At 35.6% G+C, this 14,298-nt stretch overlaps 1 protein-coding gene across 1 annotated transcript in view; it reads left to right on the top strand.

The window, feature by feature from the left end:
* Nucleotides 1–14,298, top strand: part of CCDC141 (coiled-coil domain containing 141) — a 160,625-nt gene that overhangs the window by 43,938 nt on the left and 102,389 nt on the right. Inside the window, exons 7-8 of the mRNA XM_039855348.1 lie at nucleotides 1,664–1,772; nucleotides 9,304–9,557. Coding sequence (XP_039711282.1) covers nucleotides 1,664–1,772; nucleotides 9,304–9,557 — 363 coding nt within the window. The remainder of the gene's footprint in view (nucleotides 1–1,663; nucleotides 1,773–9,303; nucleotides 9,558–14,298) is intronic.

Below are 14,298 nucleotides of genomic sequence, written 5' to 3'. Positions count from 1 at the left end.
AAAGAATGTCTTTAAAAAAATGTCTTTAAAATTATTAGAAATGGAATGAATTAGAGGTATAAATGATGTGTATCCCTTAGTGAACTGTGTGTATGCAGTAGTTCTTTGGAAATGCAAAATGACTTCTTATTGCATAGTTGATAATTATTGCAGGACAGCTTCTGGCTCACAGACTTAGCCATCAATTTAGAAATGCTGTCCCTTAGTGACAATGGTGGATGTCCACCAGGTTGTTCTAACAGGATGATGGAGGCCTTCTCTGCATTTCCAAGGAAGACATGCTCATCAGTCTCTCTTTCATCATTTCATGACATTTATACCTGTATTTTATATGGCTATTGTAATAATCATAACACAGTAGATCTTGTTAATCAAATAGTTATATAAAATATTAAAAATTGCTAAATTCAAAAATAATAGTATGGAACAATCTTGAAAAAGAAGACAAGCACTGTGATAAACTTTTGTCTTTCTCACTAATAATTTGCCTTTATGAGTTTATTCTATACTTGATCCAAAGTATGGAATGTGTTGAATGTGTTGATTAAAATATACTTATAAACTATAATAATTACCTTTGAATCAATGTTAAAACAAGTCAGCTATTTGTCTACTACTGTAGATATACCGTACTAGCATAACCAAGTATGGTTTGCCCTTTTCTAAAATTTGTTTCTAAAATTATTCCTCTGAGAATTTTAATGTCAATTCAAGCACTTCCCTTTTATACCTTCTCCATGGAGAAACAGAGAGAGACCCATAATATTTCTTACCATTTATGGTATCAAATTGCTATTCTTTTTTTTCTTGAAACAGGAGTTTTCCATTTTTCATTCTTGCTGCATCAAATATTTTTATTTATATAAATAATACGTAAAATTATTGATAAAAATGCAAACAAAATTATAGATTTAAAAACTAAACTTTATCTACCTTTATCCATATCTAATCCCATTTTTTCTCATAAATGTAACTCTTTGGTGTATATCTTCTCAGACCACTTTCTGAATAAACACGCACACACACACACACACAAATATATAGATTTTTGCTTTGTATAAGAAATGAGATTACACATTGCTTCTTAGCCTTTTGGCTATAATCAAGTATAGAAATGGGATTAGACTATGTATCATTCTGAAACTTTCATTTTTAGTTCTAGGTCTAATCATAGAGGAAAAAAGCTGTATTTTAACCTTCTCTCTAAATGGGTTCTTAAGTTAAATTTACTTATAATTATGTAGGTCACTGGTTAGTCAAACTTCTTGTGGTTTCTCCTAGCAAACTTTCTGGTAATTCTTTGACAAACTGCCTTAGAATGATAAAAATGGCTGTATTGATCACCATAGAACACAAAATTTTTAGTTGAAAATTTTAATAGACATCTGAACAGTAAACAAGTTGGTTCATTTCAGTATACATGGTATATTTCCAGGTGTGAAAGGAATGCAAAAGGATGAAACAAAAGTTCTTACCTTAGCACTTCGTAAATTGACCACATACCAACACACACCCTCATGCGAATACCCTAAGCCAGCACACAAACACACAAACACATACAGAGTCAGCTAGGCCATTAATGCATGCAAAACATCTACAAATAACTAAAAGTGGCATGTTGATTTTTATTTTTCATTTGTCTTTTCCTGTATTTCTGTTGTAGTTTGCTATTAAAATAGATCAAGCTGAAGATTTCCTCCAGAATACTCAGGAGTTTGAGAGTGCTGAGTCCTTAAAATCACTTCTTCAGCTTCATGAACATCATACCAAAGGCAAGAAATATGTTTATTCATCACATAAGTTTTTAAAAATTATAAAGGATGGTAATGTGAGAATGTACGTGTATGACAGTATATTTTTAATTTATTGGTTTATAGATACATTAACTTTTTTCAAGAAGGATTGAAGAAAACTTTTTTTTTTTTTGGTCATCTTCTACAAGAAGTAGTTATAAATGGTTCTGATGAGATAGATGGTAGAGGAGCAGCCTCTGGGAGATAATGATAACTCAGAGTTATTCAGTCTGCTGGATTTTAGTTCCTGAGGACAGGGGCCATTTCTGCCATGTTCATCCATGTATCCTCAGCATCTCACAGGGGCTAGCACATAGTAGATTCCCAAGAAATATTTCTTGGTTGAATAAATGGTTGAAATCAGTGAATGTTTCTTAGGGTCAGTAAATGAAGAGAAGGTCTGTCTGTAAATAACAGCTCTGGATAAGGAAAATCCCTCTTTCACTGTTGGAGTTAAAAAAAAAAAAAAAGGAGTAGTGAACTTTTTCCAAATAAAAAAATCTAATAAAAACACTATACAAAAAGATTTTCAACTCCCTATGAACAACTATAAAGAGAGTCTAGTTGTTAACAATTTGTATTCTAGGCCTTTTCCACCAGAATTTGGGGTGAGCAGCACTATAGTAGGGAAGGCATTTGTGGAGCTGTAGCTATTTACTATAATTTTTTTCTGCGGAAGCAGTTTAGATAAATAGATAGGAGCAATACATCTTTTCTTCCTAACGCAGTCTTCTAATTATTAATGCTAAATAGAACTGAGGATGAGTGGATGGTTTGCTGAATTCATTTGTCACAGTTCTAACTCAGCTTCTAGCTCTACCAACCTACTCCTGCTGGACAGGGGCAAAAGGTGTTTTTAAAGCCACAAAAAGATTTTGCATTTATAGCACCCTCCAAAGACCCTAGATAATAAATTATTGCTTTTCCCAAACTCAAAGATTAAATGACTCAGTCTTTCCTGTGTAAATTTTTGAGATCCTACCACATATATACATGTAAGTTTAACTGATAATTATTCTATAGAACCTATCACGAACAGGAATTATAAACAGCATTAAAAATACCAGCATTAAAGCAGCAGCCTGCCCATTTTTATACAACAGCAACAATCTAGCTGGATCCAAAGAGGGTAAACAAAATCATGTGACATTCCTCTTGGGATCCTGGAACGTAAATTGAGTCTGGGTCACTGAGATGGGTTCTGTGGTCTCAATTCAGTCTTCCTCCAACTAACATGATCATCACATAGCAATTTTAACTCCAGAAACCTGACAGTGACTGATGCTTTTGTTGATGAGGTTCAATACTGAGAAAATCAAGAGAAAGCATTTTCCGGAGGGGGATTTTGGAAATAGGGACTTTTCCATAAGTATTTGGAGATAGAGGTGGAGAGGGGAAGCAGTCTTAATGCTATCAATTATTGTTTTTGTTGGCTCCTTCAGACTTACTAGGATCTGCAGCACAGGAAGCCAATTCACACAGGGCACATGCTGCTTTGTTTGGAGGCCTTAGACTGCAATGCCTGGCATTTAGCGGACAGTGGGACCAATGTCTTGACTTTCATTGATCCAGTCTTCTGGGGTCCACCAGTCCTCCTTTTAATCTGAAGAACTGGATATAAACATGCTAGCCAAAGACAGGAAACATACTTTTGTGATGACACAATATTATTCCATCCTAATGGCATATTTATCGTGACATTTTTGTGTCCCTCTATGTAACACTTGAATCACAGGGATTACAGGGACTCTGACCAGGATATCTGGCTCCCAATTCATATGTCCAATGGTGGCTTCAAAGGCTTTCTTTTCATAAAATGGGAGTTGGTATTCAATAGGATATGATTAAGATTAGCTGATTTTCAATTAAGGACTCATATCTGTCTTAGTTCGTTGAGACCATTAAACAAAATACCACAGACAGGGTGACTTATACAAAACATAAGTTTATTTCTCACAGTTATGGAGGCTGGAAATCTGAGATCATGGTGCCAGCATGGTTGGGTGAGGGCCCTCTTCCAAGTCACAGACTTCTCACTGTGTTCTCACATGACAGAAAGGGGGAGGGAGGGCTGTGAGGTCTCTTTTATAAGACACTAATTCTATTCATGAGGGCTCTACCCTCAGGACCTAGTCACCTCTCAAAGGCTCCACTTCCTAATACCATCTCATTGGGCAATATTAGGATTTCAATATATGAATTTTAGGGAGATGCAAACATTCAGACCACAGCAATATCTATTATCTTTAAATTTAAGGAAATAAAATACACCTATAACTTATTTATTTTGTTACTAGAAGTTTGTACCTCTTAATCTCCTTCACCTATTTATGCCATCCTCATCCCCTACTCCTGCTCTGGTGACCACCAGTTTGTTTCCTGTATCTATGAGGTTGTTTCTGTTTCGTTTTTTAGATTTCACATATAAGTATAACCAAATGGTATTTGTCTTTCTCTGTATAACTTATTTTACTTAACATAATACCTTCTAGGTCTATCTATATTCTCTCAAATGGCAATATTTCATTCTTTCTTATGGTTGAATAATATTTCATTGTGTATACACTACAACTTCTTTATCCATTCATCTATCAATAGACATTTAGGTCACTTCCACATTTTGGCTATTGTAAATGTACCACATAGGGAATATAGTCAATAATATTGTAGTAATTTCATATGGTGACAAATGATAGCTAGACTTATTATGATGATCACTTTGTAATGTATATAAATACCAAATCACTATAATGTATACCTGAAACTAATAGGATATTGTACACCAATTATACTTAATTAAAAAGTACATCTGTAAGTGCAGCTAGCAATTCTAATACCATTCTCAGATGTTCATCAATGAGTAGCACAAAATGCCAATGTTAAGATGACAGTGCTTCTAATAATGTAACTGGAAAAACCGTAATCAAACTTATCTTCACATTCACTTTATTTCAATTAGCTTCACCTATGCTTAGTTCTTATTCAGCAATGCTAAGGCTCATTGTATGTAAGAAACTTATTCTGTAATATTGTGCAAGTCAGAATCAGGATGAATGGACTGGATTTTCTGCCCTCTGGAATATTACAGAATAGGTTTGTTCTCTCAACCACATGACAGTCCTTCAAATAGTTGAAGACTAACATGTCCTCTCCAGTCTTCTCTCCTATAGATGAAAAATGCCTGGATAGGTAAAATGTTTTCCAGAAAACATAGTTTTGAGATTATTTATCAGCACAGTTGCCCTCGATTCAACAACATGTAATTAAATAACATTTCCTGAACCAATGACAGAGGAGAAACTCAGAGTCGTGTGTCAGGGGAGTAAAGGCCCTTGTCCTCAGGAAGCCTACAATTTGGTGAGACATGTACACATTTACTAGTGAGTTCCCTCAGTGCTTCTTGTGGGTCCTTCTGTTACAGCACCTAGCACATGAGGTAGTAATAATTTATTTTCTTCTTTATTTCTATTACTAGATTGTGAGACTCTGGAGGGCAAGGATTAGTACATCTCTAAATCACGATTTAGAATAGCATCCAATCCAAAGTATGTTTATCGAGTGTTATTTGTATTTAATTCCAATGTAAGACATGATAGAATGATGCAAACTTGAGTAATAAACAAAGTATCGCAGGGACATTAAGGAGGAGAAAATTCGTTCTAAGTTCTGGAGGATCACAGGTGCATACCCTCCAGTTTTCGAATGACCTTTTTAAAATAAATATAATACCTAAGAAACGTCCTCACAGAAACAATTGTATTAACACTTTTTTGTTCATAGATGTTATATGTACTCTAAACATAGCTGAGATATAGATTTATTGGGGTCTATTATACTATTCTCTCTACCTTTGTGTATATTTGAAAATGTCCACTGAATTTCAGAAACATCATCCCACTGAGAAACATTTGTAATGTTTAAAAATGTATTGGAAAGAAATATCATTTATGATCTTAATGTCAAGACTGTAACCTTGATACTTTTTAGAAAACACTCATTTGTTGAACAAGCTATAAATTCACTTAACTTGTGTACATCCCTCATTTATATATCTTGACTTTGTTATTTATACTTAATAATTATAGCAAAACATAAGGTATTAGTATAAAATATACTTTAATACTTTTAGGTATAATAATCAAAACAATTAAACAATGAAAATGTATTAAATATCTACTAACTTCATGTCGCAAGGTATTATATCAGTAAGTACAGTTTTGTACATGCAAAAAATACAATCTTTAACATAAATGTACTATAGAGATTTTGTATTTCTTGAAGTTTATGATATATTTAGATAGATTACCCTTATGGAAATATACATCACTTTGTATGATGAACTGACAATAAATAGTTAGGAAACATAAACAGTGAAAAAGTAAGATATAAGAAACTGACAGAGAAGAACCGAAGAAACTGATGAAGGGAAGTGAGGGAAAATTTATCCACTTTAATACCCACTGTAGTAGCAGTAACAAACTGATTTTGGCCTGGGTACATTTTACAAGCTAACTTTGGCTCCAGAGGCTGCATTCCACTGTGCTAGTGGTTATACTATCTTGGCAGATGGTGAAACAAAAAAAAACAGAAAAAGATTGCAAGTGGAAATTTTGGCTAATTACACGTATTTTGTAGGGAACAGAACAGGTTGGTCTGTTCACTGTCAGTCTGCAATACCGTCAGCACCTAAAGTTGTACTTCCCTCTCTTGTTTGAAAAATCTAGGGTGTAAGAGCTAGTTATGAAAAGGAAGAAAAAAGATACTATGTGGCAATTGCCACCTGCTCATACTTCCCGAGCATGCCTGTGTGTGTGTGTGTGTGTGTGTGTGTGTGTGAGTGTGTAACTATTCACAATATTATAACAAGTTCTTCAATGCAAAAGATATATATATATGTATATATGTATACAGTATATTATTATTTTTATAATAAAAATAAATATTTATACTTATGGGGATTTAGTCATAGTGCTTATTACATTAAGTCTATACAAACTAAAACCCTTCAGTTTGATAGACAAGGCTTTCTGTAACTTGTTTTTTCTTTGTTTGTGCAGTTGCTTCTTTCATTTCCACGAAAGAACTTGTTCTAGGAAGGCAGGCTTTCTTCTACCCCCACACTTTCCCATCTTGTTTACATTCACTTCCATTTCTTTAAGAGATTTACTCTAATTTTAATGTTCTCCCTAACTTTTTCTATTTTCTATTTGAATTATCCCATTCTCTGTTCTTGTTTAAATCTGTGGTTGTTTTTGTTGTTTATTTCTTGCATCGTTGACATTCGATCGAATTGCCCAGTGCACACAATCACATCTTCCTCACTCTGAGCAGATGACTTCATTTAATACCTTAATTAGACAGATCTAGGGCATGTGGCATAAACGCTTCAAATTCTTTCCTTCTTACCTCAAAATGTCTCTTTACAGTATCTTCACTTATCTCATTCTCTCAGCTCTCTAGTTGTCAGTTAAAAGAGACAACTGGTCCAACTGCCACAGCTTAATCATTGCTGTGTAGTTTACTGCCAAATGTTAGAATGCTAAATTTGGGTGCCACGGTATAGTGGATGTGGTTTAGTCCATTTCTTGTAGTGTGATGTTTGGTAAGGAACTTATCCGTAGATGTTCTTCATAGTTCTCATACTAAAAATAAAAAGCAGTATAGGCAACCCTGCTGATAGTCTTATCTTTTTTTTTTTTCCTAACAACAAACGTCTCAAAGATTGTCCTGTCTTATTGACTTTACTTCATCACTACCTTCCCACTTCTCATCCTGGTAACTTGGTTTCTGTTTCCATCACTTACCCATCACAAAGCCCAAAATCTTTTCAACATCTCTTTTTTACATCTCCAGAGGACTACTGATCTCTATCATTGACAGTTCTCCTAATTCTTCCCCCTCTTTTGATGCATTTGTTCTCATCCACAAAAATTATTGAACATCTCTCTTGGGCCAGTCACTATGCTAAGTCATTGTCCCTATCCTCATTAATTGACTAACCCAACCCGACACATAAATATAAACTATAGTCATGATAAGAACTATGAATGAGGGGAACACTGTGCTATGGGAACATTTAAGAGGATTTGATCCTATCTGATTCGTCTTTTGAGGAACTGACAGTTGTCTGAGTCCTGAAGTATGAGTAGAATAAAGGTGGAAAATGAAAGAGTTGAGGAGAATGGTATCTCTGGCAGAGGGCACAGTGAAAAGTTCTGGGGCAGGAGGGAGTATAGCATGTGTGAGGTTTTTAGAGAAGATGGGATGAAGAGTACAGAGATTGAGACAATCTGAAGGGAAGATGGAGATCAGACCATGCCTGGCCTGAAATCATGGTAAAAGGTCTGATTCTAATTCTAAAGCAATGGGAAGCCATTGTATGCGTGTGTGTGTGTGTGTGTGTGTGTGTGTGTGTGTGTGTGTGTGACATAGTACATTTAGAAAAGATCTCTCTGGCTAATATATGAAGAATGGATAGATGTATTAGAGAGAGGATGCAGTTAAGAGGTGACAGTACAAGTTTAGGTAACAGATGATGCTTTCTACAGGGGAGATGAGAAAAGTAGATAGATACAGGAGATAGAGGGTGAAGTTGATTGGTCTTGATAACGGTGGGATTAGGGAGAAGGATGTGTTGTGGATGAATCCCGGGTTTCTGGCTAGTGGAGAGTGGACAGTTCTTCAACTGCTCGTCCAAATGATCCACAGGTGTGGTCGCTTCTCAACGTGCTGTTCTCAATTCCGCCTTTTATACTCTTTCCCTTGGTGATCCTTCAGCTTTCATGCTTAAACTCCCATTTCTATGTTAACCCAAACCACGATGCTATTTACTCCACAGGGCACAAGCTGGTGCCCCATTTGGCAGAAAGACATGTTTTGTTTATACTTCAGTGTTTTTTAATTAAAAAAATCCAAATTATAAGCATTAAAAATCAGAAGCTTTCACATAAAAATGTATATTTATAATTTTTTTTAAAAATTGGAAACTCCATCAACCATAAACCCATATTCTCTCTTGTCAGCAGTTGGTCAGAACTGGCTGACAACTATTCCTATTAGACTGAGCATGCATTTTCCACTTTGCTGTAGTCCCTGGCATCTGGGCCCCTGGCCATCACATCTATTGAGTTTTTGTTTGGCCAGTATAGCCATTAGCCTTTAAATCTCAGATTTAGTTAATCACCTCAGGATGTAGAACACTCCAAGGTGAATAGGAACCTTACCAGCAACACACCACTAAAAACAAACTCAAATCTAACAGTCTTTCTACTCCCTCTGCTGAATTATGCTACCACTGAAATTCAGCATCTTGTAATTTGTCAGTTAGTGCTATAGCAATTGTTAGACTGAGGTATTTTACCTGTTGTGTCGTAGGCATTTTACGTTTACACATTTGAATTTCTTATTTTAGTATGAAGGTTGTATATGCTTTAAATTATATGAAGAGGCAAAATATTATTATATAAAAGCTCGCTCATATCACTATTTTTTCTTTCTAATTTTCTTATAGAACTCTTAGAACGATCTCTAGCCCTTTTAAACAAAAGTCAACAACTCACTGACTTCATAGAAAAATTCAAGTGTGATGGGCCTAATGTAATTCCTGAGTTGATTCAGGGAGCTCATAATAGCTGTCTGAAGATCGACAGTCTTCTTGAACTTCTACAAGACAGGAGACGGCAGCTAGACAAGTATCTGAAGCAACAGCAGCAGGAATTGAGTCAAGTTCTACAGATATGTCAGTGGGACCAGCAAGAAAATCAGGTAAGCCAAAGGGGCATTGATGATGTCCTGACCTCAGTTAATGAAGCTTGGTTATTAGGTAACTAGCTATTTCCTGGAAAAGTTTCTCAGTCGTCATGGTCAAATTCTTTGGTCTCTGGTTCAAACTACTGTGTGGTTTTTCCTAAGCAAGTAATATAAAAACAAAGATTTTTGTTTTCTCTCATTACAATATTGATTTTATAAATGGGAGAACACCCACTAGCAGTTTTGAAAATGACTATGTTCTGTTGTTGGATTCTCTCACTTTTTGCAGGTCACTACTTTTAGGCACATTTCTATTGAATTATGAAATGTTAACTACAATTTTCTTGAAAGTTGGAGAGGCACAATGGTGCTGAATTTTACCAGATTGCTGCTAATGTCAGTGAAATAGTCTGTCAGCACAAAATAGAGATAAATGTTCTTAGAAGAGTGGTCTGGCGCAATGACCTTGGCCTGTGGCTGGATGCTCAGTGGTTAGAGAGCTTTGGGATGGAAGGATGATGATGAGTTTGCAGGATAATTAGAGCTCATTACCCAGACTGCAGGCACAGCTCTGATCAGTTGTCAATATGCTTGCCATGTATTCCTTCTGTCCCAATCACTTGAAGGTAAGAGTGGGTGGAACTCTCTTTACAAATCCCCAACTCAAATGGGTAGCATATTTATTGCAATATTTCTAACTTCCCCAATCCCATGCTTAAATCTATATGGATTAAGTAGAGGGAATTTTCAGGGAAAAATGATGTAGAAAGATGTCTCCTAGTCTGGATACATAGGAAAAGGGTCTCTTATGTTTTAAATCATTGCTCTGATCCACATTGGAAGTACAGACATACAGCAAGGAGCAAATATGTGCCCTGGAGAGACTAGTACTTACTTCAAAAAATTAGGACTTAAATGATGATTAACCTTGCAACTAATACTTACTGAGTAACTAGTATGTACACTTCCTATCATAAGAGCTGGGAACATAGAAGACACAAGACAAAGTCCTTTTCCTCTAGGAATTTTCCTTCTGGTACAGTTTCTCAGCTATTGACATTTGGTTTTAGAAGACTTTTAGAAGACTGCCCTTTGCATTCTAGGATGTTAAGCAACATCCTTTACCTCTACGCACTAGATGCCAATTGTGACAACCAAAAATGTCTCAAGACATTGACAAATGTCCCCTGGGGAGTGGCAAAATTATTCTCAGATGAAACCCACTGTTGTAGTGTGATGAGAAAGACATATAATAAACGAATGAACAATGATACATGCTATAATGAAAATTAAATAGGGCAATGAAATTTGACTTGTGTTGGTCTACTTTTAACGAGAGAAGGAATCAGAGAAGGCTTCTCTGAGGAGGTGGCATAAAACAGAGACCTAAATGCAGACACCTTCATTGATATAGTCTGCTTGCATTTTGGTTGCCTCCCTCTCCAAGTCACTGTACACTTTCCAAGCCACCTCCACTTTAAGCTCTTTTACCTTGACTACTGCAATCTAGTAGCCAGTTTCTGTTGTGCCGTGCCTCCCAACTCCCACTCCATCCCTAATTTAGTTCTCCCCCCACTTCATCTTCACATGTTCATTACCCAGAGTACTATTATCCAATACTGATGATTCTGGCATAACAAAGGGGAATTGATGCTTAGGACAAGAGTCAGCTGAAAATGATTTATCAATCAACTGTTTCCAAAGTTACTTGTCCTCTGTATCATATGTGGGTCCATGATGGCCCTGTCTCTCTTTGTCTCTCTCTCCTAATCCTGCCTGATCTGATACCATGTTCGCAGAGCTGCTATCTCCTTAAAGAAACCTTGTCCTATATCTTTTCATTTAGTTCATAATCCCAAACACCTGCCTCTAGAACTTCCAAAAACACACTAAAAACGCCTCTTACTTTATCATACAGAATAGTTTATAGTGGTAAACTTATCTGTAGTTTCACTTTCTGCGGTTTCAGTTACCTGTGGTCAACTGCAGTCCAAAAATGTTAAATTGAAAATTCCAAAATTAATAATTCACAAGTATTAAATTGTGTGCTATTCTGAATAGCATGATGAAATCTCACACCATCCAACCCTGGACATGAATCATCCCTTTGTCCAGCATATCCACACTTTATGCACTATGCACCTGTTAGTGACTATCTCAGTTATCAGATCAACTGTCACAATATCAAAGTGCTTGTGTTCAGGTATCCCTTATTTTACTTAATAATGGCCCCAAACTCAAGAGTAGTGATGCTGTTAACTTGAATATACCGTAAAATGCTTCCTTTAAGTAAAAAGGTGAAAGATTTTGACTTAACGCATTTTATCATCTCTTATGTCTTCACATATGAGAAGGGTGAATATAGTACAATGAGACATTTTGAGAGAGACCACATTCACATAACTTTTATTACAAGATAGTGTTATAATTGTTCTATTTTAGTATTAGTTGTTATTAATTTCCTAATGTGCCTAATGTGTAAATTAAACTTTATCATAGGTATATATGTATAGAAAAAAAACAGTGCATATAGGGTTCAGTACTATCCGTGGTTTCAGGCATTCGCTAGGGCGTTGGAACATATCCACTGGCAGATAAAGGGAAGCTACTGTATTCCTTTTAAACCATGGCCTTTCTTATCCAGATTAATACAGAGACCTTCTCTCTGCAGAGAAAAGGCTCATCAAAGAGGCTTTCCAAACACAGAACAATTTCCCCAAGAATGAAAAAGCAGCTACAGTTAACTTTCATTTATTAATTTTTAAGATAGCAATGTTGCTTTCATGTTTCTTAACTATGGCAAAAATCATCCACTTGAATGCTCTGTAGGAAAAGGAGGAAGGAGGAAAGGAAGGAAGGGAAGGAGGAAGAAAAAGGAAGGAGGAAGGAAGGAGAGAAGATAGATCGATCACATGAAGATTCAAAATGCACATTGTAACACAGTCGCATACTTAAAGAAAAACTAGATATCTTGCCAACCCTGGAAACAGATGTCTTGATAATAATTTAAATTATTGCCGAAGGTTTCTGACATGGTGAGTTCTGTGACTTTTAGGGCATCATCTTTCTGGGGAGGTATGTATGCCTTTTAGGGAGAGGTGATTTTTTTAACTTAGACTTTCCTTTTTAGAATAGTTTTAGATTCACAGCAAACTGAACAGAAAGTACAGAGTACCCTCTGTACCAAACATGCATACTCTCCTGCACTACCAACATTCTGTACTAGAGTGGTACATTTATTATAATTGATGAACCTACATTGGCACATCATTATCACCTAAAGTTTATAGTTTACATTGGGCTTCACATTTGGTGTTGTACATTTTATGTGTTTGAAAAATGTGTAATAACATGTATCCACCACTGTAGTATAAAGAATAATTTCACTGCTTTAAGAATCCTCTGTGCTCTGCCTAGTCATCCCTTTCTCCCCCTAATCCTTGGCAACCACTTATCTTTCACCATCTCCATAGTTTTGAATTTTCCAGAATGTCATATAATTGAAATAATATAATCTGCAGCATTTTCAGATTGGCTTATTTTGCTTAGTAATATGCATTTAAAATTACTTTGTGCTTTTTTTATGGCTTGATTGCTCATTACTTTGGAGCACTGAATAGTATTCCATTTTTCTAGATATACCACAGTTTATTCATTCACCTACTGAAGGACATCTCGGTTGCTTCTAAGTTTTGGCAGTTATGGATAGAAATGCTGTAAGCATCCATATGCAGGTTTTTGTGTAGATACAAGTTTTTAATTCATTTGAGTAAATACCAAGGAACACAATTGCTGTATTATATGTGGTACGAATATGTTTATAAGAAACTGACAAACTGTCTTCCAAAGTAGCTGTACCATTTTGCATTCCCACCAGCAATGAATGAGAGTTCCTGTTGTTCCTCATCCTCACCAGCATTTGATGTTGTTAGTGTCTTGGACTTTGGCTATTCTGATAGGTGCGTAGTGGTATCTCATTGTTGTGTTAATAAGTCTCATTTTTTAAGTTGGGAATAATATCACTTAACCCACAGGGTTGTTGGAAGGATTAAATGCAATAACATGTGTAAAGCATGTAGCACAATGCTTATCATTTTAAGAGCTGCTTAATAAATATTAGTTTTCTTATTCTCTTTCTCCTTGGTTAAGCCTTACAAATTAGAAATTCTTTCTTATCCAGCCCATATCCTTTCCTCTGGGTTTAGCATTACTGCTGTTGTGATATATGTCATGGTCTCTTCATACTGTTTACTTGTCAGAGGCTGCTGTAGGTATAGTAAAGCTTTACGAATGTACACCTGTAGTTAAAAGAACTAGGCTTTCATTTAGACTTCATTCCTAACAGTTTTGAAACAAAATCAATTTAATAATAATAATAATGATAAGTATTAATTTTTAATAAAATTGGTCAATAAATAAGTTAATCATTTATTTAAATTTAATATTTAAGTTCTTAATCTTAAAGCACCCCGTGTTACATTTTACCTTACTAAAACCAGTGACAATGGCTGGAGTCATTAATAAAGTACCTATTGTCTCCGTGTGCTTGTAAGACCACAGATCCTGGAGAGAGAGACTCTTGGCTGGGTTCAAATCCTGCTCCACCACTTACCAGCTGAGTATCAGAGCAATTATTTAACCTCCCTGAGGCTCAGTTTTCTGTAAAATGTAGATATTTACTTGATGTACTTACCTCAAAGTGTTAAGATTATCAAGTGAGTTATTCTGTGTGAAGTGCTTAGAATGTTACCTGGCA

Source organism: Pteropus medius, unplaced genomic scaffold (assembly GCF_902729225.1).
Source record: "Pteropus medius unplaced genomic scaffold, Ma_sr-lr_union100, whole genome shotgun sequence".
In the NCBI taxonomy this organism is placed as follows: Eukaryota; Metazoa; Chordata; class Mammalia; order Chiroptera; family Pteropodidae; genus Pteropus; species Pteropus medius.
This window is presented reverse-complemented; position numbering and strand designations above follow the sequence as displayed.